Raw genomic sequence first — 27,044 nt, forward strand, 5'->3', positions numbered from 1 at the left:
AGCGCAACTCGATCACCGCCCCACCGACAAACACAAACAAAGATCCCCCGTGTAGCCTTAACAGACTGTTGGGGCAAGTGCTGTTACCGAGACACACAGAGCAACGTCACGATGGTCGATAGCGGCGGCCCCCAACCTTGTTGGCACCAGGGACCGGTTTCGTGGTAGACAATTTTTTCATGGACCGGGGTGGGGGGGTCATCATTGGGTCTTCCCCCCTTTTCAAAGAAGCTCTCCAGCGACGTTTGTTTTCTACTCATCGTGGCTCGGGGTTAGAGCTTGTGGGCTCACCAACACCGTGACTGAGACGAGCGCGCAGTGCGGGAGAGAGGCGCGAAGTGGTGAACAATAAAACAATGGGGGCGGGGGCCACGCGCGGACCCACCGCTCTCACCTCCTGCTGCTGTGCGGCCCGGTTCCTAACAGGCCACGGGCCGCTACCGGTCTGCGGCCCGGGGGTTGGGGACCCCCGGTCTAGAGTCAACTCCCTCTGCGACCCCCCAGCCTCCCCTCCCCCCTCTCTCCCCGTGCCCCCCCCCCCCCCACTCACCTCTGGGTGGTTCCATCCACCAGGAGCTGCACGAGGATGCCGGTGAGGGACACGAGGATGGGGTAGTGATCCACCGTGTCCAGCCCTGAACCCGACCGGGGGGGGGGGGGGGGGAGGACACGGAGATGTCACCGTACCCCCACGCAGGCAACGCCGTTCTGCCAACCCCACTGCTGGACAACGGCCGCTCCACCACGCCGCCGCCCGGGTCGCGGTGGTTGTTTGACCATACTTCACCACGCCGGTCGGCGCGGGTGGCTAAGGCAGGGAGCATTGCCATGCCCCCTGCGCAGCCTTGCCAGTACCAAAACCAAAGCGCTACGGCTACACAGCCCACGAATAATCCCTATTAAACTATTTGTTTATTTGACCATGTAGGGCCCACTGAGCTGTGTAGCGACCTGGCTGTCGCGAATGACAGCTCAACGGAGTGGCTTCTCATCACGTGGACATGTAGAGCAGCAGCCAAACACTCGAAATGCGTGGTGCTGGCCACAAATCTCCTCGACTGCCGTTCCGGCCTTCCTCGGTACTCGCCATAACAGCACTTGCCCCAAGTCTGTTAAGGCTATACGGGGGATCTTTGTCTTTGTATGTTGAACTTCTTTCGCACCGTACGTAGCCAACAGTGCTAGCCCCTGCCCCCCCCCCACCCCCCGCCCCCCGCACCTGGCAGACGGAGGTTGACGACTCGGTCGAACAGATTCCTCTCGGACGTCACGCGATTCAGCACCTGGTTGATGAGCTGTGAGGGCCGTGGCGCGGGCCACAGAGGGTCACAGAGGGTCACAGAGGGTCACAGAGGGTCACAGAGGGGGCGGGGAGAGAAGCGGGGTGGGGGGCAGCAAGGGCGTCACGCGAGCGGAGCGACGTGGGGGCGGACGAGGGGCGACGTGGGAGCCGCGACACCGGCGCCGTGCGTCAGACCGGCAGCTTCGTGTACAGAGCGGCCACATCGCCTGTAACGGACTGTTGGGGCGAGTGCTGTTAGCACCGTTACTGGTGTTGGCCGTGAGCGGGAATCAAACCCGGGTTGCTAGGTTCGTAGCGCAGCGCGCTAACCACTACACTACCATGGGGAGAGAGAGAGACACTGCAAACTCCAAATGTACAGCAGCAGGCATCAGGGTCGGGATCAAAACCACGTCCTCCTGCATACCGGCCGAGGTAGTTAACATCTCCTAGCCACCGTGATGATGATGAGAGAGAGAGAGACACCACAAACTCCAAATGTACAGCAGCAGGCATCAGGGTCGGGATCAAAACCACGTCCTCCTGCATACCGGCCGAGGTAGTTAACATCTCCTAGCCACCGTGATGATGATGAGAGAGAGAGACACCACAAACTCCAAATGTACAGCAGCAGGCATCAGGGTCGGGATCAAAACCACGTCCTCCTGCATACCGGCCGAGGTAGTTAACATCTCCTAGCCACCGCGGCGCCGTGCGTGACTCGTGCTGTTTGTCTCTCCCAGAATCGACCTGACAGACACCAACCGGCCGCACCGCTGGCTCTCTCGCTCCCCGACATCACCGCCGCCGGTTCCGCCCCCCCCCCCTCCACCCCCCCCCACAACTCGCTCACCTGCGCCAGCCGTGTGAGCAGCAGCTCGGCCGAGGGCCGGCTGAAGTCGGTGAAGGCCTCTGGCGCCAGGCTCGTGGCCATCTCGAGCACGCGCAGCAGCGACACGGACAGGTCGAAGCACGTCGCACACACCTTCAGCTGCCGGCTGTCGATGTAGTTGCGCTCCGGACGCTCCGCTGTCTGCTGGATCTGCGGGTTGGGGGTGAGCGGGGGTCAGTGGGGGTCAGTGGGGGTGAGCGGGGGTCAGCGGGGGTGAGCGGGAGTGAACAGGGTTGAGCGGGAGGAGGGTCCGGCGGTGTTCGAGACACAGAGGTCAGTGCCGTCTAAACAAGGTAAGGCCCCGGCTGAGCTGTGTAGCTCTTTTTCAGAAGTGACCACCTGGCTCTCACAAATGATCGCTCGACCAAGTGGCTCATCTCCATCGCGTGAACATTTATAGCAGCCAAATACTCCTGAACGTGTGATGTTGATTCTAAATGTGGAGGGAAAACTGGAGGACCCGGAGAAAATCCACACAACCACGGGGAGAGAGACACCGCAAACTGCAAATATACAGCAGGTGGGATCGAATCCACGACCTCCTGCATACCAGGCGAGGGAGTTCACATCTCGCCACCGCGGCCCGTGCCGTGGACTGGCGTCCGAATCGCCGTCACCTACCCCACCCACCAGCGCTGGCTGCCACAAGCAGCGGTCACCTTCGTTACCACGGCAATCACCGCTGCAACGCCGGCACCCCAAGCAGCGGTAAAACATGAAATGACTTTACACCGGAGCCTGCCCACCGTTACGACAGTCCCGCGTGAGTGCAACTGGATGGTCAGGGTGCTCTCAAGCACGAACAACAACCCAGAGCCTGGCCTATTGATGGCATCATAGGCCTTAGGCCGATAAAGCAGAGGTGTAGGCCCTCTGCTGCGGTAGAGGGACGGAGAATACCACGTCCGTGCAGGACCGCTCTGGCCTGAAACCTTCCTTGCAATATTAGGAATCCACTGGAGCTATGCACTTTAAAATCTAGATTGAAAACTCATTTCTTTGGAACTCCTTGTTGTTGTGTTTAGTTTGTTGTCCTTTACCCCACACCTCCAATTAGCACGGTTGGCTACGTACTGTGCGAAAGAGGTTCAACGTGCACACGTACATATCAACCACATTGGGGGCTCCGCAAGCCTCTCTTCGGCCTGCCGCCTGGCAAGGGGAGCAATGTTGGATAATCCTTTCCGGGACCTCGCGCACGCGCACGCAAGCACACTCATGCACGCACACGCACAGACGCATACACACGCATGCACACGCACGCACGCACACACGCACGCAGACGCACGCAAAGACGCACGCACAGACGCACGCACAGACGCACGCGTGCACGGACCTCCTGGATCATGCCGATGAACTCTGAGAAGGCCCAGTTGAGCTGGTTGAGGACGCTGTTGATGAAGCCGGCCGCCAGCGCCGCCTCCTCCCTGAGCAGCGTCGCCGCGTGGGCCTGCAGGGCGCGCGACGGGCACGGCTCTAGAGGGGGCAGGTGAGGGAGGTGGTGAGTGGGATAAGGCAGTGACACATCCAGAGGGTGACAAATGACACAGGGGTGAGACACAAAGGCGTGAGACACAAAGGGGTGACAGACCAGTCAGCTGTTAGTGAACACCATCAGTAGTCGGAACTCATCGCCCTCCAAACAACCGTGTCTCACACACCACAACACACATGCCACATGACACACACACACCACACCGTACACACCACACCGTACACGGCACCCCATACACACCACACTGCACACACCACACCACGCACACCACGCCGTACACACCATACCATACCGTACACACCACACTGCACACCCCACACGCCCACCACACCGCACACAGCACACACAAATGTCAACCCCAATGACGACACTCCGGAATCCTGTGTGGTGGAACAGCCACAGAGAATTCCAGAGATTTGGGAAGCGTGGCGCGAGGGAAGGGTGCAGTCGGAGAGGCATGGCACAGTGAGATCAATAAGAATAATAACGCTGCCTACGACAACCCAGGAACGCGAGTTCACCATAAGTGCGCGTGGGTAATGCAGACAGGAGTCCTTGCAAACGGTTTCTGCTTGGTCTCTTAACATCTCAACACAACCGTTTGATTGCCAGAAAGGGTAAAAACCAATCCTCATGAGCCTCGCCCAGTCTCGAGATCTCGGCAACTCAGGACGGCGCTGCTACGCTTGGGACGTTTGGCCGCGAGTAACGAAGAGTCGGCCTCCGCGTGGTGGGGAGGAGGAGCGGAGGAGCCCCGTGGGGACACTCGGCAACCGCGAGTTAAAAAAAACAATTCCTCAAAAAAATATCTGCACGGGACAGATTCGACAATCCATCGCCGCGCCTCGCAGGACAAGCCGACAACCGCGTGACAGTTCCAGGCGGTCCCCCACGCGCCAGCGCCAGCGCAGGCCTCGCCCCGCTTGACGCCGTGATATCTGACGAGGGTTTGAGCAGGCGTGACGAGGGAGGGGGCGGGGAGGGGAGCTGGTCGGAGGGGAGGGCAACGCTGCGGACCACAGGAGTTAGAGGCTACCAGCGACGGGAGGCTACCAGCTATGGACACACACGGGGGAAACCGTCGGGGGAGGACCGCGCACGCGAGTCTCTACGTCACCAAGTGGGTGTGTGTATGGTGTGTGTGCGTGTCCAAGCATGTGTGTGTGTGGGGAGCGGTGGCGTAGCGGTTAGCGTGCTGCGCTCAAAGCCAATATCAGTGACGATTGTCTGATCCGGTCCTGGGAATCCCCTAGGTTGACTCAGCCTTACCTGAGTACTTGGTGCGGGTTTTTAAACATCGCCACTGGGGAGACGAATGTACTGGCCACCCACCCCCACGTGTGCCGTGCCGGCCTTCACAGGTGCTCCCCAACAGCACTTGCCCCAACAGTCTGCTAAGGCTACACGGGGGGGTGTATATCTGAGTGTGCGTGTCATGCGAGTGTGCGTGTCATGCGTGCGCGCGTGTGCGTGCGTGCGTGTGTGTGCGTGCGTGCTGGACGCGTGCGTCTGCGGAGCGCGTTTGCGTGCCCAACGCTCAGGAGGCTCTGGGCGAGCGCGGAGTGAATGGGTGGAGACACTTACTCTGGTGGCTAGCAACGCACAGCTCTCCTGAGCCAGAGCACACCACGAGATGGCAGGTGACACAACATGGCACACAGCGCTCATTAAAAACGCCGCCGCCACCGCCATGCAGACGCGCACACGCACGCACAGTGGGCGATTGGGGGGGTGGAGGAGGGCGTGGTGTATGAGTGTTGACGTGGTTCGGTGCAGTGCAGTGGTGTGTGTTGGTGCTGTGTGTGTGTTGGTGCTGTGTGTGTTGGTGTGGTGGTCTGCGTGTGTTGGTGTGGTGGTCTGTGTGTGTTGGTGCTGTGTGTGTGTATTGGTGTGATGGTCTGTGTGTGTGTGGTGCTGTGTGTGTATGTTGGTGTCGTGCTGTGTGTGTGTTGGTGTGGTGGTCTGCGTGTTGGTGTGGTGGTCTGCGTGTTGGTGTGGTGCTGTGTGTGTGTGTTGGTGCTGTGTGTGTGTGTTGGTGCTGTGTGTGTGTGTGTTGGTGCTGTGTGTGTGTTGGTGCTGTGTGTGTGTTGGTGCTGTGTGTGTGTGTTGGTGCTGTGTGTGTGTGTTGGTGCTGTGTGTGTGTGTGTGTTGGTGCTGTGTGTGTGTGTGTTGGTGCTGTGTGTGTGTTGGTGCTGTGTGTGTGTTGGTGCTGTGTGTGTGTGTGTTGGTGCTGTGTGTGTGTGTTGGTGCTGTGTGTGTGTGTTGGTGCTGTGTGTGTGTGTTGGTGCTGTGTGTGTGTTGGTGCTGTGTGTGTGTGTGTTGGTGCTGTGTGTGTGTTGGTGCTGTGTGTGTTGGTGCTGTGTGTGTGTGTTGGTGCTGTGTGTGTTGGTGCTGTGTGTGTGTGTGTTGGTGCTGTGTGTGTGTGTTGGTGCTGTGTGTGTGTGTTGGTGCTGTGTGTGTGTGTTGGTGCTGTGTGTGTGTGTTGGTGCTGTGTGTGTGTGTTGGTGCTGTGTGTGTTGGTGCTGTGTGTGTTGGTGCTGTGTGTGTGTGTGTTGGTGCTGTGTGTGTGTGTGTTGGTGCTGTGTGTGTGTGTTGGTGCTGTGTGTGTGTGATGGTGCTGTGTGTGTGTGATGGTACTGTGTGTGTGTGTGTTGGTGCTGTGTGTGTGTGTGTTGGTGCTGTGTGTATGTGTGATGGTGCTATGTGTGTGTGTGTTGGTGCTGTGTGTGTGTGTGATGGTGCTGTGTGTGTGTGTTGGTGCTGTGTGTGTGTGTGTTGGTGCTGTGTGTGTGTGTTGGTGCTGTGTGTGTGTGTTGGTGCTGTGTGTGTGTGTTGGTGCTGTGTGTGTGTGTTGGTGCTGTGTGTGTGTGTTGGTGCTGTGTGTGTGTGTTGGTGCTGTGTGTGTGTGTGTTGGTGCTGTGTGTGTGTTGGTGCTGTGTGTGTGTGTGTTGGTGCTGTGTGTGTGTTGGTGCTGTGTGTGTGTGTTGGTGCTGTGTGTGTGTGTTGGTGCTGTGTGTGTGTGTTGGTGCTGTGTGTGTGTTGGTGCTGTGTGTGTGTGTGTTGGTGCTGTGTGTGTGTGTTGGTGCTGTGTGTGTGTGTTGGTGCTGTGTGTGTGTGTTGGTGCTGTGTGTGTGTGTGTTGGTGCTGTGTGTGTTGGTGCTGTGTGTGTGTTGCTGCTGTGTGTGTGTGTGTTGGTGCTGTGTGTGTGTTGGTGCTGTGTGTGTGTGATGGTGCTGTGTGTGTGTGATGGTGCTGTGTGTGTGTGTGTTGGTGCTGTGTGTGTGTGTGTGTGTTGGTGCTGTGTGTATGTGTGATGGTGCTGTGTGTGTTGGTGCTGTGTGTGTGTGTGATGGTGCTGTGTGTGTGTTGGTGCTGTGTGTGTGTGTGTTGGTGCTGTGTGTGTGTGTGTGTTGGTGCTGTGTGTGTGTGTGTTGGTGCTGTGTGTGTGTTGGTGCTGTGTGTGTGTGTTGGTGCTGTGTGTGTGTGTTGGTGCTGTGTGTGTGTGTTGGTGCTGTGTGTGTGTGTGTTGGTGCTGTGTGTGTGTGTTGGTGCTGTGTGTGTGTGTTGGTGCTGTGTGTGTGTGTTGATGCTGTGTGTGTGTGTTGGTGCTGTGTGTGTGTGTGTTGGTGCTGTGTGTGTTGGTGCTGTGTGTGTGTGTGTTGGTGCTGTGTGTGTGTGTGTTGGTGCTGTGTGTGTGTGTTGGTGCTGTGTGTGTGTGATGGTGCTGTGTGTGTGTGATGGTGCTGTGTGTGTGTGTGTTGGTGCTGTGTGTGTGTGTGTTGGTGCTGTGTGTGTGTGTGATGGTGCTGTGTGTGTGTGTGTTGGTGCTGTGTGTGTGTGTGATGGTGCTGTGTGTGTGTGTGTTGGTGCTGTGTGTGTGTGTGTTGGTGCTGTGTGTGTGTGTTGGTGCTGTGTGTGTGTGTTGGTGCTGTGTGTGTGTGTTGGTGCTGTGTGTGTGTGTTGGTGCCGTGTGTGTGTGTTGGTGCTGTGTGTGTGTGTTGGTGCTGTGTGTGTGTGTTGGTGCTGTGTGTGTGTGTGTTGGTGCTGTGTGTGTGTGTGTTGGTGCTGTGTGTGTGTGTGTTGGTGCTGTGTGTGTGTTGGTGCTGTGTGTGTGTGTTGGTGCTGTGTGTGTGTGTTGGTGCTGTGTGTGTGTGTTGGTGCTGTGTGTGTGTGTGTGTTGGTGCTGTGTGTGTGTGTGTGTTGGTGCTGTGTGTGTGTGTGTTGGTGCTGTGTGTGTTGGTGCTGTGTGTGTGTGTTGGTGCTGTGTGTGTGTGTTGGTGCTGTGTGTGTGTGTGTTGGTGCTGTGTGTGTTGGTGCTGTGTGTGTGTGTGTTGGTGCTGTGTGTGTGTGTTGGTGCTGTGTGTGTGTGATGGTGCTGTGTGTGTGTGATGGTGCTGTGTGTGTGTGTGTTGGTGCTGTGTGTGTGTGTGTGGTGCTGTGTGTGTATGTTGGTGTCGTGCTGTGTGTGTGTTGGTGTGGTGGTCTGCGTGTTAGTGTGGTGCTGTGTGTGTTGGTGTGGTGGTCTGCGTGTTGGTGTGGTGCTGTGTGTGTTGGTGCTGTGTGTGTGTGTTGGTGCTGTGTGTGTGTGTGTTGGTGCTGTGTGTGTTGGTGCTGTGTGTGTGTTGGTGCTGTGTGTGTGTTGGTGCTGTGTGTGTGTTGGTGCTGTGTGTGTGTGTTGGTGCTGTGTGTGTGTTGGTGCTGTGTGTGTGTGTGTTGGTGCTGTGTGTGTGTGTGTTGGTGCTGTGTGTGTGTGTGTTGGTGCTGTGTGTGTGTGTGTTGGTGCTGTGTGTGTGTGTTGGTGCTGTGTGTGTGTGTTGGTGCTGTGTGTGTGTGTTGGTGCTGTGTGTGTGTGTTGGTGCTGTGTGTGTGTGTTGGTGCTGTGTGTGTGTGTTGGTGCTGTGTGTGTGTTGGTGCTGTGTGTGTGTTGGTGCTGTGTGTGTGTTGGTGCTGTGTGTGTGTGTTGGTGCTGTGTGTGTGTGTTGGTGCTGTGTGTGTGTGTGTGTTGGTGCTGTGTGTGTGTGTGTTGGTGCTGTGTGTGTGTGTGTGTTGGTGCTGTGTGTGTGTGTTGGTGCTGTGTGTGTGTGTTGGTGCTGTGTGTGTTGGTGCTGTGTGTGTGTGTGTTGGTGCTGTGTGTGTTGGTGCTGTGTGTGTGTGTGTTGGTGCTGTGTGTGTGTGTGTTGGTGCTGTGTGTGTGTGTTGGTGCTGTGTGTGTGTGATGGTGCTGTGTGTGTGTGATGGTGCTGTGTGTGTGTGTGTTGGTGCTGTGTGTGTGTTGGTGCTGTGTGTATGTGTGATGGTGCTGTGTGTGTGTGTGTTGGTGCTGTGTGTGTGTGTGATGGTGCTGTGTGTGTGTGTTGGTGCTGTGTGTGTGTGTGTTGGTGCTGTGTGTGTGTGTTGGTGCTGTGTGTGTGTGTTGGTGCTGTGTGTGTGTGTTGGTGCTGTGTGTGTGTTGGTGCTGTGTGTGTGTTGGTGCTGTGTGTGTGTGTTGGTGCTGTGTGTGTGTGTGTTGGTGCTGTGTGTGTGTGTGTTGGTGCTGTGTGTGTGTGTTGGTGCTGTGTGTGTGTTGGTGCTGTGTGTGTGTGTTGGTGCTGTGTGTGTGTGTTGGTGCTGTGTGTGTGTGTTGGTGCTGTGTGTGTGTGTGTGTTGGTGCTGTGTGTGTGTGTTGGTGCTGTGTGTGTGTGTTGGTGCTGTGTGTGTGTGTTGGTGCTGTGTGTGTGTTGGTGCTGTGTGTGTTGGTGCTGTGTGTGTGTGTGTTGGTGCTGTGTGTGTGTTGGTGCTGTGTGTGTGTGTTGGTGCTGTGTGTGTGTGATGGTGCTGTGTGTGTGTGTGTGTTGGTGCTGTGTGTGTGTGTGTTGGTGCTGTGTGTATGTGTGATGGTGCTGTGTGTGTGTGTGTTGGTGCTGTGTGTGTGTGTGATGGTGCTGTGTGTGTGTGTTGGTGCTGTGTGTGTGTGTGTTGGTGCTGTGTGTGTGTGTGTTGGTGCTGTGTGTGTGTGTGGTGCTGCGTGTTGGTGTGGTGGTCTGCGTGTGTTGGTGCGGGACTGACTCTGCAGCGTGGGGTTGTTGAGGTCCTCAGGTTTGATGCGCAGCAGGTGAGGCAGCCGCGTGTAGCGGTACCCAAACCCACAGCCCTGCACGCCACAACGACGACGACATCAACTGGCGCCCGTCGCGGGCGTCACGGCAGTCAGCACGGCGAGACGGCGGGGTCTCGGTAAAACCAGGAGAATAATCGTCAAACGTCACCGGGGTGACGCAGAGGAACTCGCGACAAGCCAGAGACGCGGTGGGGGGGGGGGGGGGGGGGCGGCACCACCGAGACCCGGGTTCAATTCGGGAAGCAGCCACTGCCCGTGATTAGTCCGGATTGTCGAGCGTAGCGACGATGGAAATCCTGTAAACTGTTGTAGGGGCGCCGCCCGCGGTGGCTAGGAGATGTTAACGACCTCGCCTGGTATACAGGAGGTCGCGGCCTCGATCCCGACCCTGATGCCGCCTGTTGTATATTTCTAGTTCGCATGTCCTCGCCATGGCCGCGTGGATTTTCTGTCCGGATCCTCCGGGTTCTCCCTCCTCATTTAGAATCAAAGTCACGTGCTCAGAGTCTTTGGCCGCCGTACATTTCCACGCGATAAGCCGCTTCGCCGAGCTGTCATTTGTGACAGCCAGGTCGCTTCTGAAAAAGAGCTACACAGCTCAGTGGGTCTTAACTGGTAAAATAAAGTTTTAATTAGTTCTAGTATTTCACCCCAGCGTTACGCTGATTGTGCTACGACATCACGGCATGCACGGTCCACTCGTCACCGCCTCCACTCTTAACTACTTCCGAATTCCTTCAAACGACCCGACAGCCCCACTGCTACAGAGCAGTGTTCGTCGCATTAAATTGAAACTCACACATTTTATTCTCAGATAATTTAAGCAAAAATTAATGCAGGACCAAATTTAAGGTGAAGGTTTTTTGTTATTTTTTGCGCAGAGACCAGCCACTGACTCCACTCGAAAATCCGGTGTAATCACAACCCACGGTTGACGTGAATCTACGGGTCTCCTTATTCATTCTGTGCGTCTCTGTAGTTCTATGGGTCTCTATGTGAGTCTCAGGGTCTCTGTGTGAGTCTCAGGGTCTCTGTGTGAGTCTCAGGGTCTCCATGTGAGTCTAAGGATCTCGATGCGAGTCCCAGGATCTCCAAGTGAGCCGAAACTGCTTCAGATGAGTAACTGGTGACTGGGCTGAGGCCATCGACTCGTCAACGGAGGGGCGGCCGAGACCCGCACTGGAACCCAGGATCTCAGTGGGGCAGGCTCAGTGACCCCTGAGCCACCCGGCCATCTCAACCAACTTGGGCGGGCGGCGGGATGGTAGGGAGAGGTGGGGGGAGAGGTGGAAGAGGTGGGGGGGGAGGGGGCACCAGCAGGCACTACCTTCCACAGCCGGACGAGGATCCAGTTGGTCTGAGCCCAAGGCCGCTGCTCGTATGGCGCCAGGAGGCTGCGCATCATGGACACGCGTCTGGGGAGAGCGAGACGTAGAGAGAGCGAGCGGGCAAGTGAGAGGGCGAGCGAGGGAGCGAGCGAGCGAGGGAGGGAGTGAGGGAGTGAGCGAGGGAGGGAGCGAGCAAGGGAGCAAGCGAGGGAGAGAGCGAGAGGGCGAGCGAGCGAGGGAGGGAGCGAGGGAGAGAGTGAGGGAGGGAGCGAGGGAGCGAGCAATGGAGCAAGCGAGGGAGAGAGCGAGAGGGCGAGCGAGAGGGCGAGCGAGCGAGGGAGTGAGCGAGGGAGGGAGCGAGGGAGAGAGCGAGGGAGGGAGCGAGGGAGGGAGCGAGCGAGAGGGAGCGAGCGAGCGAGGGAGGGAGGGAGGGAGCGAGGGAGGGAGTGAGAGGGAGCGAGGGAGGGAGGGAGCGAGGGAGGGAGCGAGAGAGAGCGAGGGAGAAAGCGAGCGAGAGGGCGAGCGAGGGGGCGAGCGAGAGCGCGGCGCGTCGACACGCTCACGGCAGGCAAGGCACGGGAAGCGGTGTCAAGGCGAGGGTTGTGTCTCTCCGTGCGTCACGCACGCGTGGACGGACGCGATCGCACCCGTAACCGTGACCGCGTCGCTCGTCTCCAGACTTCTCCATCTCGTGCCATCGCGCTGGAGCACCTCTTCACCTCTCATCGAGTCGCGTCTCGCGTCTGGGCACGGTGCCGTGCACCGCGTTCAAGCGGGTCCCGCCGTCTAGACGGAGCGCTGCACCGATAGCCTCCGGTAACCCAACAGGCCCGACTCTGCCGAGTACAGGAAGGTCGAAACCGGTCGACCGGCTTCCTCCTAAGGGGCCATCGGCTGAAGAACGCCACTGCGCCACGCGGTCGCAGGCGCCGGTTCGGAATGGCGTCGCCGGCGACGTTTGCCCGAGTGTGGGGGGAGGGGGTGTGGGGGTACGCACATGTCGGCGGGGGTTCGCTCCACGGCCTTCAGCGAGTCGGGGTAGCAGACGAAGCTGGCGAGCGCCTGCATCAGCGAGTCCTTGATGTCTGCGGGGAGGACACGGCGCGGCCGTGAGCGCGCCGCTGGGCGGTGCTGGGCCGCATCGCGGGTCACAGGCGGGCCACAGATGTGCCACAGGAAGGCCACAGATGGGCCACAGGAAGGCCACAGATGGGCCACAGGAAGGCCACATATGGGCCACAGGAAGGCCACATATGGGCCACAGGAAGGCCACAGGCGGGCACGAGAGCTGTTCCGCGCCCTCCCCGGTCTCTGAGTGACGACGCTTCGAAACCCAACGGGCCGCCCCCCCCGGTGCGTCCGCCACGAACCCCCAGGGGCCGCCATTGTGGCGGCGGTTTCAATGGCAGGAGGGTAAGGACCCCCCGCGTGCCATCGCCACGGCCCGCATTCGACACGCTCGAAACATCACCCGCTGACAATTATTACCCAACTGGGAAACGATGGTGAAACCGGTGGCAATTGGCGCCCCCTGCTGCTGCGGCTGCAAATAAAGAAAATCGTGAGACTCTGAAGCGGCTTGCCTAGCTAGAGTAGCAGGAGCGAAAATAATCATCATCATAGCTCATCACCCGGTTGGAACTCCACACCAAACATTGTTCGGCAGCATTCATTTAAGCAAGGAAGCGCGAGATAGAAAGAGAGAGCCCGGTAGCCACTGCCCGTCGCTCACCAGTGCCGATGATCCTGGAGTCCACAAAGTGCTTGGTGAGGATGGTGGCGAGCTGGGTGAGGGTCTGCTGGTACCCTGCAACACGCCCAGCAGTCACAGCCACGCACAACCACCATCACCACCACCACCATCGCCACCACCACCACGCACCACGCACAACCACCACCACCACCACCACCACCACCACCACGCACAACCACCATCACCACCACCACCACCACGCACAACCACCACCACCACCACCACGCACAACCACCACCACCACCACCATCGCCACCACCACCACGCACAACCACCACCACCACGCACAACCACCACCACCATCACCACCACCACCACCGCCACCACCACCATCACCACCACGCACAACCACCACCACCATCGCCACCACCACGCACAACCACCACCACCACCACCACGCACAACCACCACCACCACCATCATCACCACCACGCACAACCACCACCATCACCACCACGCACAACCACCACCATCACCACCACGCACAACCACCACAACCACCACCACCACGCACAACCACCACCACCACCACCACCACCACGCACAACCACCACCACGCACAACCACCACCACCATCACCACCACGCACAACCACCACCACCACCATCACCGCCACCATCACCACCACCACCACCGCCATCATCACCACCATCACCACCACGCACAACCACCACCACCACCGCCACCATCACCACAACCATCACCGCCACGCACCACCACCACCATCACCACCACGCACCACCACCACCACCATCACCGCCACGCACACCCACAACCACCGCCAGGCACACCCACCACCACCGCCACCATCACCGCCACCATCACCGCCACCATCACCGCCACCATCACCACAACCATCACCGCCACGCACCACCACCACCACCGCCACGCACAACCACCACCACCGCCACCATCACCGCCACGCACACCCACCAACACCGCCACACACAACCACTACCACCGCCACGCACAACCACCATCACCTTGGCGTGCGAGGTTTACCGGGCAGCTCGTCGGGGCAGCTGACGGGGCTGAAGTAGTTCTTGATGGCGCTGTAACAGCCCATAGCGGCGCTCACGTAGAACTCGGGCAGGAAGCCGAGCAGCGGGCCCGTGAGGTCGGCACGCTCCACCGTGCGCAGACAGACGCGCAGCAGCCAGTACACGTCACGCAGTCGCTCCTACAGCCAGTACACAGCAGTACACGTCACGCAGTCGCTCCTACAGGCAGTACACAGCAATACACAGCATCCAGTACATGTCACGCAGTCGCTCCTACAGGCAGTACACAGCAGTACACAGCAGCCAGTACACGTCACGCAGTCGCTCCTACAGGCAGTACACAGCAGACAGTACACGTCACGCAGTCGCTCCTACAGGCAGTACACAGCAATACACAGCAGACAGTACACGTCACGCAGTCGCTCCTACAGGCAGTACACAGCAGTACACAGCAGACAGTACACGTCACGCAGTCGCTCCTACAGGCAGTACACAGCAGTACACAGCAGACAGTACACGTCACGCAGTCGCTCCTACAGGCAGTACACAGCAGTACACAGCAGCCAGTACACGTCACGCAGTCGCTCCTACAGGCAGTACACAGCAGCCAGTACACGTCACGCAGTCGATCCTACAGGCAGTACACAGCAGCCAGTACACGTCACGCAGTCGCTCCTACAGGCAGTACACAGCAGTACACAGCAGCCAGAACACGTCACGCAGTCGCTCTTACAGGCAGTACACAGCAGTACACAGCAGCCAGTACACGTCACGCAGTCGCTCCTACAGGCAGTACACAGCAGCCAGTACACGTCACGCAGTCGCTCCTACAGGCAGTACACAGCAGCCAGAACAAGTCACGCAGTCGCTCCTACAGGCAGAACACAGCAGTACACAGCAGCCAGTACACGTCACGCAGTCGCTCCTACAGGCAGTACACAGCAGCCAGTACACGTCACGCAGTCGCTCCTACAGGCGCACGGCAGTACACAGCAGCCAGTACACCAGTGGGACTTGGTGCAGGTTACCGAGAAGAGAACGCGCGGTGCACGACACGCGGTACAAGGCACGCGGTACAGGGCACGCGGTACAGGGCACGCGGTACAGGGCACGCGGTACAGGGCACGCGGTACAGGGCACGCGGTAAAGGGCACGCGGTACAGGGCACGCGGTACAGGGCACGCGGTACAGGGCACGCGATGGGAAACGGTCGCGGTGGCGTCCACACCTGCGAGTAGATGGTCGTGTTGATCCACGCCAGGCGCCGGCTCAACTGGTTCAGCTTGTCCAGGAAGACGTCCCGGCTGCGCTGGAGCTCCTCCAGGACGTCGCGCCGCTAGGATGGGGGTGGCATGGGGGGCAGGGCGGCACGCAGGGGGCACCGGCATTAGGAGCGGTGACGTCACCACGGCGCTTGTGCCATGCCAGGTGCGCACACACGCACAGACGCAAATACATACATACACGCGCGCAAACACACGCGCGCACGCTGGCTACACGAGCAGGCTTCAAACGACAGACCGGACGATTCGTCCATTCAGTCGATTATTGTCGGTGACGTGGCCCAGCGGCACACGGGCACCACGCGGGTGCCGTGTGGGTGCCGTGCGGGTGCCGTGTGGGTGCCGTGTGGGTGCCGTGTGGGTGCCATGTGGGTGCCGTGAGGGTGCCGTGTGGGCGCCGTGCGGGTGCCGTGCGGGTGCCGTGTGGGTGCTGTGTGGGTGCCGTGTGGGCGCCGTGCGGGTGCCGTGTGGGTGCCGTGTGGGTGCCGTGCGGGTGCCGTGCGGGTGCCGTGTGGGCGCCGTGTGGGTGCCACGCGCTACGGTGCTGTGCGTGTGTCAGCACGACGGTGCCGCTACCTGCGGTGGGCACCGCGCGATCTTCTCCTCCGTCTCCCTCAGCGCCACAGCAAACTCCCGCACGTCGTCCGACACGCCCACCATCTGCCCACGCCGCCGCACAGAGCAACACGACGCCCACGGCTCGCATCAGTGGCATTTCGGGCATCCCCTAGGTCGACTCAGCCTCAAATTAATACCTGGTGCGGCGTGTAAACATCGTCACTGGGGAGATGAAGGCGGTCGAACTTGGTGCTGGCCACCCACCGAGTCATATACCGTGCCGGTCTTCAGAGATGCTGGCTAACAGCCCTAACAGTCTGTTCAGGCTTCATCTGTGTGCGTATCCATGTGCGTGTGTGTGCGTATCCATGTGCACGTGCATGCATATCCTTGCGATGTGCGCGCATGCATATCCATTTGTGTTAGTGCTTGCGCGTGCGTGGGTGAAGGCGCGCGTATCTGTTTGTGTTCGTGCGTGTGCGAATCCATGTGTGTTAGTGCGTGCGCACCTTGCCCAGCTGCTGGTGCACGCTCATGCTGTACATCATCACGATGCCGTCGAGGATCTCGATGAGCGAGTGGTCGCCGGGCGGGTCCTCGGCCTCCGTGATCGGGCGTCCGTGCAGAACGCCCGTCTCGACTGACCGCGCCCAACGGACAGCGGAGGCGTATGAGCGCATGCGCGCGCCAGCGACGCACGCGCACGCCGGAATGCACGCACGCACACGCACGCACGTGCACGCACGCGCGTGCACGCACGCGGTGAATGAGCGTAGATGCGCGTATGGCACGCGGTGATGCCGCGTGCCGCTGAGCCGAACCAACTCGTCTCCGAGTCTGCGAGCCTCGTTGGAGTCCGTGGGTCTCTGTGTGAGTCTATGAGTCTCTGGATGAGAGCCTGAGGACCTCACTGTAAGAAGTACGCATGTGTGTGTATGTATGTATGTTGAACTTCTTTCGCACCGTATGTAGCCAACCGTGCTAATTGGAGTTTTTAGAGTATTTGGCTGCTATGAATTTCCACGCGATCAGCCACTTCGTCGAGCCCTCATGTGTGATCGCCAGGTGGCCACTTCCAAAAAACACTACACAGCTTACTGGGGCCTTACCTGGTAAAAATATAAATAGTTTTAGGAGTTTAGCCAACTGCCGGCGCATTCCATTTTGCCAATAAATCCAACTGAACGCGTCATCACCGGGAACCGGATAAACACGGAGTGGACTTCGTCGCCTCCACGCCTCTGATCGGGGTGCCGCCGCCGCCGCCGCCGCCACTCACCCTCCTCCTCCGTGCGCTGCTCCATCTCCGTCGTGGCCTGGCGGGGCCTCGCGAAGCCCGGGGCTCGCCTAGCCGCCAGGGCCGCCGAGGCCGCGCTCAGAATGGGGGCGGCCGCCCCGCCGATGGGGTTCGGCAGCAGCCCTCCGCGGAACATCGACATGCCGAGGCGCGCGGCCTGCTGCAGGCCCGCGGCAGGGTCGGGGTAGAAAGTTCGGGGGTCGGGGGAGGGAGGTCGGGGGTCGAGGGAGAGAGGTCAGGGGTCAAGGAAAGAGAGTTTCGAAAGAGAGGGTCACGCCGGCGTTACCGCACCAAATCACCCGCCAATTTAAGCGGCAGGCTGCTGATTGACTGCAGGGATTCATCTTCTTGGTTCTTTCGGTAAAGTCACGTAGAAGGGAAATAATAAAATAATAAAAATTTTACATAATAAAATACAATTCTCACGACATTTCGGCCACAACGCAAGCAGCTGTCCTCAGGTGAAGAACAGGTCTGTCGGAAAGACAGCATTCAGGCGCCGTCTTTTTATTTTTATTATTTTATTATTTCCCTTCTAGGCTGCTGATTATTAAACCAATTTTTTTACCGAGTTTGAAAGCTGATCGGACCTCGAATTGATTAGAAATAAAAAGGTACAGGCACAGCCCTGCAATTGCTCGCCCGACCCGCTGCTGGTGGACGTGCCGACTCGTCCACGCTGCTCGCGACAAGTTTATCCAAATCGTTTGCTGAAGGAGCAAAATGAAACGGCGACAAACACAAAACATTGCAGAGGCGGCGGAGAGTCACCCCAATGCATGAAATGAGGACAGGTAGCGGAATGGGGCCTGAACAGGTCGTGCGAGCGGTATCGGACGCTCAAACACAGGCTGCGGAGTTGACCGCCTCTGGGAAGAAGCGGGGGTCAAGGTCACGGTGGAGAGCGCCTCGCGGCTCACAGAACCAAGCGGCACCCTACGGCCCCCCTTTGCCAATCCACGACCGGTGTCTGGGCGGGCGGGCGGGCGGGCGGGGGGGGGCCGCTCGCCGCCGGCGTCGAGCCGTCGCGGGGAACGGAAACGGGGTCGCCGGGGTTCGTGGTGCGGCGCGCCAACCGCCAGCGTGACGGGGCTAGCAGCGTGACGTCTCCGCGGCCGGTTTCCATTCGGAGTGGCACAAAGAGTTCCGAGCCGAATATAGACGGCATCCGCAGCAGCAGCAGCAGCAGCTGTGCTTAGCCGCGTTGGATTACTCGCGCAGCCTGGCGCTCCACTCGACCCCACACGGCCCCATTCCGTACGCCCAGCGGCGGCCAGCTAGTCGGCATCGCCACGCCACAACCGCGTGGCTCCCGGCCGCGTCACAAAAGTTGCATCACACCTGTGCATCACACCTGGCCAGCATCATCACGCCCAACCGCATCACGCCTGGCCGTGTCACACCTGTGCATCACACCTGGCCAGCATCATCACACCCAACCGCAGCACGCCTGGCTGCGTCACACCTGTGCATCACACCTGGTCAGCATCATCACACCTAGATGGAGGTGTCCCTGGTGGCTCAGAGGTCAAAGCTGAGACCCTGGGTTCGACTCCGCTGCCCGTGATTAAAGCACCGGGCTCTCACGTGCGGTGAGTCGATGGCCTAGGCCCGGTCACGTATTACTTAATTCGGTTAAATTCCAGCTCTGAGAATTACAATATCGGTTATAACGGCATGCGAAGAACATAACTCTCACACGGCAGAGTGAGTGGGAAAAGTGCTACAGTCGAGATCACTTGGAAGGGATCTTGGCGGTAAGTTCTGCGGTATCCGCAACCGCGGGCGGCTCCCTAAGACGGAGACTTTGCGCCGCACCGCGACGGAGCCGCACGGATTCACCGCGCCGTGGAGCGACGCCCGTGGGCACAGACGGCGGAGAAATGCACCGCTGCTCGAGGTACGGTGCAGCGGCGCTGCGGTGACAGCGCAGCAGGGGGGCGACCGCCAACAACGAACCGCCGCTGCGCCGTTGGCGCCGATGCCGCCCGCGCGCCTCGTTACCGGCAGACCGAGGCCGGCCTCCTCCACGTCATCCAGGTCGTCCATGGAGACCGGGCTCAGCTCGGCGGCCTCCACCGTCACGCCGACCGCCGCCAGGTCGTCTACACGCGGCACGACACGCAACGACACACGTGTGTCACAACAGACGCCACACGTGTCACACACGACGCGCGCGTCACGACGCGGGTTAGAAGCCAAGCCGCGGCCACGACGCGGGACGAGCGACGCGCGTCAAGGGAGGTCGCGCGAGAGGAGCGCGGGTCGGAGCCCCTTGCCTTTGAGCGTCTTCTTGAGGTGGGTGATGAGGCCGCCGAGCCGCTGCAGGTCGAAGTAGTCCACCTTGCCGTTGTAGAAGAGCTGCGGGGGCACGTACGCTTCTGCGGTGCGGGGGGGGGGGGGGCGAGAGGTCACGGGTCGGGGGGGTCGCGTCCCGCGAGCTCGGCTCCGCCGGCCTCGCGCCGGACGGCTAAACCGCGAGAGGCCGGGCTGCCCATCGCCGCCCGAGGCGCCGCCCCGTCGCTGGACGCCGATTATTTTTTATCGTTTTCCTCCGGCCGAGTGTACGTGTTGCGTGTGCTGTGCGTGTGTGAGAGCGAGAGAGAGCGAGTGTGTGCGAGTGTGTGCGAGTGTGTGCGAGCGTGTGCGAGCGTGTGTGTGCGAGTGTGTGCGAGCGTGTGTGAGGGCGTGTGTGTGCGAGTGTGTGAGAGCGTGTGTGTGCGAGTGTGCGTGTTGCGTGTGCCGTGCGTGTGTGCGAGCGTGTGTGTGTGTGCGAGTGTGTGAGAGCGTGTGTGTGCGAGTGTGTGACGAGTGTGTGTGTGAGAGTGAGTGTGTGTGCGAGTGTGTGAGAGCGAGTGTGTGAGAGCGAGTGTGTGCAAGTGTGCGTGTTGAGTGTGCTGTGCGTTACCCTCGCTGGGCTGCGCATGGGCGCTGCGCTGCCGGTGCCCGTCCCAGCAGCTCCGCAGCGCGGTGATGAGGCGGTGCATGAAGCACAGCATGTACTCGGGGGGGCACAGCATGGTGGGGTTCTGCGTGCGACAGCGCTCAGAGTCAGCCCCGCGGATGCCGGCGAGCGCCACCGCACGGCAGCAAAGACAACGCCGGGTGGGTGGTGGTGTGGGGTGCCGGGTGGGTGGGTGGTGGTGTGGGGTGCCGGGTGGGTGGGTGGTGGTGGTGTGGGGTGCCGGGTGGGTGGGTGGGTGGTGGTGTGGGGTGCCGGGTGGGTGGGTGGGTGGTGGTGTGGAGTGCCGGGTGGGTGGGTGGGTGGTGGTGTGGGGTGCCGGGTGGGTGGGTGGTGGTGGTGTGGGGTGCCGGGTGGGTGGGTGGTGGTGGTGTGGGGTGCCGGGTGGGTGGGTGGTGGTGGTGTGGGGTGCCGGGTGGGTGGGTGGTGGTGAGGGGTGCCGGGTGGGTGGGTGGTGGTGTGGAGTGCCGGGTGGGTGGGTGGGTGGTGGTGTGGGGTGCCGGGTGGGTGGGTGGGTGGTGGTGAGGGGTGCCGGGTGGGTGGGTGGTGGTGTGGGGTGCCGGGTGGGTGGGTGGGTGGTGGTGGTGTGGGGTGCCGGGTGGGTGGGTGGTGGTGGTGTGGGGTGCCGGGTGGGTGGGTGGGTGGTGGTGTGGGGTGCCGGGTGGGTGGGTGGGTGGTGGTGTGGAGTGCCGGGTGGGTGGGTGGTGGTGAGGGGTGCCGGGTGGGTGGGTGGGTGGTGGTGAGGGGTGCCGGGTGGGTGGGTGGGTGGTGGTGTGGGGTGCCGGGTGGGTGGGTGGGTGGTGGTGGTGTGGGGTGCCGGGTGGGTGGGTGGGTGGTGGTGTGGGGTGCCGGGTGGGTGGGTGGGTGGTGGTGAGGGGTGCCGGGTGGGTGGGTGGGTGGTGGTGTGGGGTGCTGACCGCTCACCCTGTTGGAGGCGTTCTCCTGCAGGAACTTCCTCAACTTGGACAGGAAGATGTAGCGCGAGGCTTCCCCCTGCTGCAAGACAACAACAACTACAACGCTCGCCAACGGCACTCCACACAGAGACCCATAGACTCACACAGAGACCCATAGACTCACACAGAGAACCATAGACTCACACAGAGACCCATAGACTCACACGGAGCCTCATAAACTCACACAGTGGCCCATAGACTCACACAGAGACCCATAGACTCACACAAAGACCCATAGACTCACACAGAGACCCATAGACTCACACAGAGACCCATAGACTCACACAGAGACCCATAGACTCACACGGAGCCTCATAAACTCATACAGAGACCCATAGACTCACAGAGGCCCATAGACTCACACAGAGCCTCATAGACTCACAGTGGCCCATAGACTCACACAGAGACCCATAGACTCACACAAAGACCCATAGACTCACACAGAGACCCATAGACTCACACAGAGACCCATAGACTCACACAGAGACCCATCGACTCACACAGAGACCCATCGACTCACACAGAGACCCATAGACTCACACAGAGACCCATAGACTCACACAGAGACCCATAGACTCACACAGAGACTCATAGACTCACACAGAGACACATAGACTCACACAAAGACACATACTCACACAGAGACCCATAAACTCACACAGAGACCCATAGACTCACACAAAGACTCATAGACTCACACAGACCCATAGACTCACACAGACACCCGTAGACTCACACAGAGACCCATAGACTCACACAGAAACCCGTAGACTCACACAGAGACCCGTAGACTCACACAGAGACCCGTAGACTCACACAGAGACCCATAGACTCACACAGAAACCCATAGACTCACACAGAGACCCATAGACTCACACAGAGACTCATAGACTCACACAGAGACACATAGACTCACACAAAGACACAGACTCACATAGAGACCCATAGACTCACACAGAGACCCATAAACTCACACAGAGACCCATAGACTCACACAGAGACCCATAGACTCACACAGAGACCCATAGACTCACACAGAGACCCATAGACTCACACGGAGCCTCATAAACTCATAGAGACCCATAGACTCACAGAGGCCCATAGACTCACACAGAGCCTCATAGACTCACACAGTGGCCCATAGACTCACACAGAGACCCATAGACTCACACAAAGACCCATAGACTCACACAGAGACCCATAGACTCACACAGAGACCCATAGACTCACACAGAGACCCATCGACTCACACAGAGACCCATAGACTCACACAGAGACCCATAGACTCACACAGATACCCATAGACTCACACAAAGACACAGACTCACACAGAGACCAATAAACTCACACAGAGACCCATAGACTCACACAAAGACCCATAGACTCACACAGACCCATAGACTCACACAGAGACCCATAGACTCACACAGAGACTCAGACTCACACAGAGACCCGTAGACTCACACAGAGACCCATAGACTCACACAGAAACCCATAGACTCACACAGAGACCCGTAGACTCACACAGAGACCCGTAGACTCACACAGAGACCCATAGACTCACACAGAAACCCATAGACTCACACAGAGACCCATAGACTCACACAGAGACTCATAGACTCACACAGAGACCCATAGACTCACACAGAAACCCATAGACTCACACAGAGACCCATAGACTCACACAGAGACTCATAGACTCACACAGAGACACAGACTCACACAAAGACACAGACTCACATAGAGACCCATAGACTCACACAGAGACCCATAGACTCACACAGAGACCCATAAACTCACACAGAGACCCATAGACTCACACAGAGACCCATAGACTCACACAGAGACCCATAGACTCACACAGAGACCCATAGACTCACACAGAGACCCATAGCCTCACACAGAGACCCACAGACTCACACAGAGACCCATAGACTAACACAGAGACCCATAGACTCACACCGAGACCCATAGACTCACACAGAGACCCATAGACTCACACAGAGACCCGTAGACTCACACAGAGACCCGTAGACTCACACAGAGACCCGTAGACTCACACAGAGACCCATAGACTCACACAGAAACCCATAGACTCACACAGAGACCCATAGACTCACACAGAGACTCATAGACTCACACAGAGACTCATAGACTCACACAGAGACACATAGACTCACATAGAGACCCATAAACTCACACAGAGACCCATAGACTCACACAGAGACCCATAGACTTACACAGAGACCCATAGACTCACACAGAGACCCATAGCCTCACACAGAGACCCATAGACTCACACAGAGACCCATAGACTCACACAGAGACCCATAGACTCACACAGAGACCCATAGACTCACACAGAGACCCATAGACTCACACAGAGACCCATAGACTCACACAGAGACCCATAGACTCACACAGAGACCCATAGCCTCACACAGAGACCCATAGACTCACACAGAGACCCATAGACTCACACAGAGACCCATAGACTCACACAGAGACCCATAGACTCACACAGAGACCCATAGACTCACACAGAGACCCATAGACTCACACAGAGACCCATAGACTCACACAGAGACCCATAGACTCACACAGAGACCCATAGACTCACACAGAGACCCACAGACTCACACAGAGACCCATCCCTCACGGTCTAGCGATTGATCGATCCACCGAGCACCCGCACGCCGGCCGATTTCACCGCTCCATCTCCGCGGTAGCCTTGCGAACTCATCCCGCTGGGCGCCCTTCATCGGTTCTGGATTGAGGTTTAGCCAACTCAGTGTCTGTGCCACGCCGCTGTACGTGTGGGCTTCTGAGTGTGTTTGTCGCAGTTAGCGCACTGCGCTATGCGCCTAACCACCGGAGTTCGATTCCCGCTCAAGGCCAACCCCAGTGAACCGATCCTGGACCTCCCCTAGGTCGACTCAGCCTCAAATGAGCACCTGCTTGCGACACGTAAACATCGCCACGGGGGGAGACAAAGGCGGTCGCGTGGCCACCCTCCCGGTCGTGTGCCGTGCTCGCTAACAGCACTTGCCTCACAAGTCTGCTGAGGCTACGCGGGGGACCTTTGTCTTTGTGTGCATGCGTGTGTGGGGCCCCCGTGGCACAGGCCTCACCGAGTTCTTGTCCTTGTTGTTGAGCAGCAGCTTGAGGATGGCCACCTGCAGGTCCTCGACCACTGGGGGGGGGGGGGGGGGAGACGCATGGGGCGGGCGGCATCACCACCACCACTGGGTCTCCCCCAGGTCGACTCAGCCTTAAACGAGCACCTGGTGCAGTGACTAAACATCAGCACCGGGCACACATGTCTGTGCGTGTGCGTCTGCGTTTCTGTGCGTGGGTGTCTGTGCGTGGGTGTCTGTGCGTGGGTGTCTGTGCGTGGGTGTCTGTGCGTGGGTGTCTGTGCATGGGTGTCTGCGTTTCTGTGCGTGCGCGTCTGTGCCCTGGTGCTCAACTCTTGACTCTGCACGCCCCCCCCCCCCTCCGTGCCTCCCTCCCCCCCACCTTCTATTCTCTTCTTGAGGCGCTGGCAGCCGCGCTCGTACGATCGCCGCTTGTGCCGCTCCTCGGCGCTCTCCTCCGCCTCCTCCCTGCTGCCCTGCACGGGGAGGCCGGGACGCACACAAAGACAAAGATCCCCCGTGTAGTCTTCACAGGCTGCTGGGGCAAGCGCTGCGAAGGCCGGAACGACGCACGAGGGGGTGGGTGGCCGGCACCACCACGCCCGACCGCCTCTGGCTCCCCAGTGGCAATGTTTACGCACCGCACCAGGTACTCATTTGAGACGGAGTCGGCATAGGGGAGGCCCTAGAACCGGTTCAGATATTCGTCACTCGTGTTGATAGCCGCGAGCGGGAATCGAACTCGGGTCGTTAGGCACGTAGCGCAGCACGCTGACCGCTAGACGAGCCGCACGCGCACGCCGGTGAACACACACGGCTACGCCAACTCCAGGGTCCCCGCGGCGTCGATGCTCACGGTGCGACGAGCACCGGGGTTCAACTGCGGTTCACTCGACACGTCCTCAGTCTACCAATCATTGCAGATGGGCAACCCCCGCAACGCACTTGCTGTCAGTATCTCAATAAGCTAGCACTCACCCACCCGCTCACACGCTCAGTCCCTCGCTCACACGCTCGCCCACTCACTCAACCACTCGCTTACTCGCTCACTCACACACTCGCCTGCGCACCCACCCAACCACTTACTTGCTCTCTCACTCACTCACTCACCCACCCGCTCACACGCTCAGTCCCTCGCTCACACGCTCGCCCACTCGCTCACTCACACACTCGCCTGCGCACCCACTCAACCACTTACTTGCTCCCTCACTCACTCACCCACACACAGGTTTGCTCACCCACTCAGTCAATCAACCACTCCCTGACTTGCTCCCTCACCCAAGTCACTCACTCACTCGCCCGCTCACTCAATCGCTTACTCGCTCACTCACCCACCCACTGACTCACCCAAGCACACGCTGGCTTACCCACTCACTCAACCACTCGCTCACTCACCCACACGCTCGCTCACCCACTCCCTTACTTTCTCACCCACCCACTCGGTCACTTAGCCGCCCGCACGCTCGCTCACTCACCCACTCAGTCACTCACCCACACGCTCACTCGCTTATCACTCAACCACTTTACTTTCTCACGCCCCCCTCGCCCGCCCGCCCCCCCGCCAACCTGCTGCTGCTGCTGCTGGTGGAGTTGCGTGGGCCACCAGGTGACGGGGATGGTCTCGTCGAGTCCGGCCTCCTCCACGCGCAGCGGCGTCTTCACGTTGCAGAACACCACGAAGCGCATCACGTCGAACGTGCGCGCGTCAAGGATCCGTAAACCGTCATCTGAACCGGTCCACCCCTAGGTCGACTCGGCCTCAAGCACCCGGTGCGGTGTGTAAAAGTCTCCGTTGGGGAGAGAAAGGCGGCCGGGCGAGGTGGCTGTCCAGCACCCCCTCGTGTGCCGTGTCGGCCTTCATAGGTGCTGCTACTCGCTAACGGCACTTGCCCCAACAGTCCGTGTGGCTTACATTGTGTACGTGTGTATAGTGGGGAGCGGTAGTGTAGCGGTTAGCGCGCTGCGCTATGAACCCGGCGACCCGGGCTCCATTCCTGCTCCCCTAGGTCGACTCAGCCTCAAATGAGTACCTGGTGCGGTGTGCAAACATCGCCACTGGGGAGACAAAGGCGGTCGGGCGTGGTGCTGTCCACCCACCCCCTTGTGTACCATTCCAGCCTTCATAGGTACTCACTAACAGGACTTGCCCTGACAGTCTGTTAAGGCTATAAGAGGGATCTTTGTCTTTATTTTTGTGTGCGTGTATGTGTGTGTATATGTGTGTTTGTGTGTCGATCACGACACCGGCAGAGTTGATGCAAACACACCTGCTGACTGGTGTGTCGTGGCTAGCGTGGTGTGGCGTGCGTGGCGCGGTGTGGCATGCGTGGCGCGTTGCGGTGGCGATGTGGCATGCCGTGGTGCTGTGTGGCGTGGGTGGTGTTGCGTGGTGTGGGGTGCGTGGCGGTGTGGCGTGACGCGGTGTGGTGCGGGGTGCATGGTGTGCGTGGGGTGCGTGGCGGTGTGTTGCGTGGTGTGGGGTGCGTGGCGGTGTGGCGTGACGCGGTGTGGTGTGGGGTGCGTGGCGGTGTGGCGTGAGTGACGCGGTGTGGTGTGGGGTGTGTGGCGGCGCGCGCTAGCCAGGGATATAGGACGTTGCCGAGGAGGAACTTGCGTGACTTCTCGTGCTTGAGGATGGCGAGGACGAGGCGCAGGTGCTGGATCTGTAACAGTGGTGGAACAACATCTGAAAAGTGCGGTGCAATCAGGGGCGTCTCGAACCCGGACTCGAACCCAGGCTCTCAGCGGCACCGGTGCGAGGCGGTGTTTTGAACCCACAGAATTTGAACGTCCCCGGGGTCAGAACGCGGTAGAAATATAAATTATATCCCGATAGAGATCAAATCACGTACAGCATTCTGACCCAAGATTAGTGCTGGCTACAGACACATTTGCCAATGCGATTTGTAACTTTGAACCTGGCGCGTGTATCGGGAGTTACATTTTAACGTGCAATTTAACCGGGGGACCGTGTGTTGTTATCCTGGTGTGGTCTGGGACTGT

At 59.3% G+C, this 27,044-nt stretch overlaps 1 protein-coding gene across 1 annotated transcript in view; it reads right to left on the reverse strand.

The window, feature by feature from the left end:
• Positions 1-27,044, reverse strand: part of RNF123 (ring finger protein 123) — a 73,442-nt gene that overhangs the window by 30,266 nt on the left and 16,132 nt on the right. Inside the window, exons 15-35 of the mRNA XM_078872517.1 lie at positions 26,631-26,704; positions 25,608-25,737; positions 24,424-24,517; positions 24,036-24,097; positions 20,873-20,944; positions 19,895-20,015; positions 19,266-19,367; positions 18,946-19,091; positions 16,969-17,146; positions 16,199-16,329; positions 15,708-15,791; positions 15,077-15,184; positions 13,850-14,027; positions 12,827-12,901; positions 12,092-12,179; positions 11,094-11,181; positions 9,715-9,799; positions 3,511-3,650; positions 2,136-2,324; positions 1,220-1,295; positions 551-635 (exon numbers count right to left, since the gene is read on the reverse strand). Coding sequence (XP_078728643.1) covers positions 551-635; positions 1,220-1,295; positions 2,136-2,324; positions 3,511-3,650; positions 9,715-9,799; positions 11,094-11,181; positions 12,092-12,179; positions 12,827-12,901; positions 13,850-14,027; positions 15,077-15,184; positions 15,708-15,791; positions 16,199-16,329; positions 16,969-17,146; positions 18,946-19,091; positions 19,266-19,367; positions 19,895-20,015; positions 20,873-20,944; positions 24,036-24,097; positions 24,424-24,517; positions 25,608-25,737; positions 26,631-26,704 — 2,306 coding nt within the window. The remainder of the gene's footprint in view (positions 1-550; positions 636-1,219; positions 1,296-2,135; positions 2,325-3,510; positions 3,651-9,714; positions 9,800-11,093; positions 11,182-12,091; positions 12,180-12,826; positions 12,902-13,849; positions 14,028-15,076; positions 15,185-15,707; positions 15,792-16,198; positions 16,330-16,968; positions 17,147-18,945; positions 19,092-19,265; positions 19,368-19,894; positions 20,016-20,872; positions 20,945-24,035; positions 24,098-24,423; positions 24,518-25,607; positions 25,738-26,630; positions 26,705-27,044) is intronic.

The sequence above is a fragment of the Lampetra fluviatilis genome, chromosome 34 (genome assembly GCF_964198595.1).
Source record: "Lampetra fluviatilis chromosome 34, kcLamFluv1.1, whole genome shotgun sequence".
Lineage (NCBI taxonomy): Eukaryota > Metazoa > Chordata > Hyperoartia > Petromyzontiformes > Petromyzontidae > Lampetra > Lampetra fluviatilis.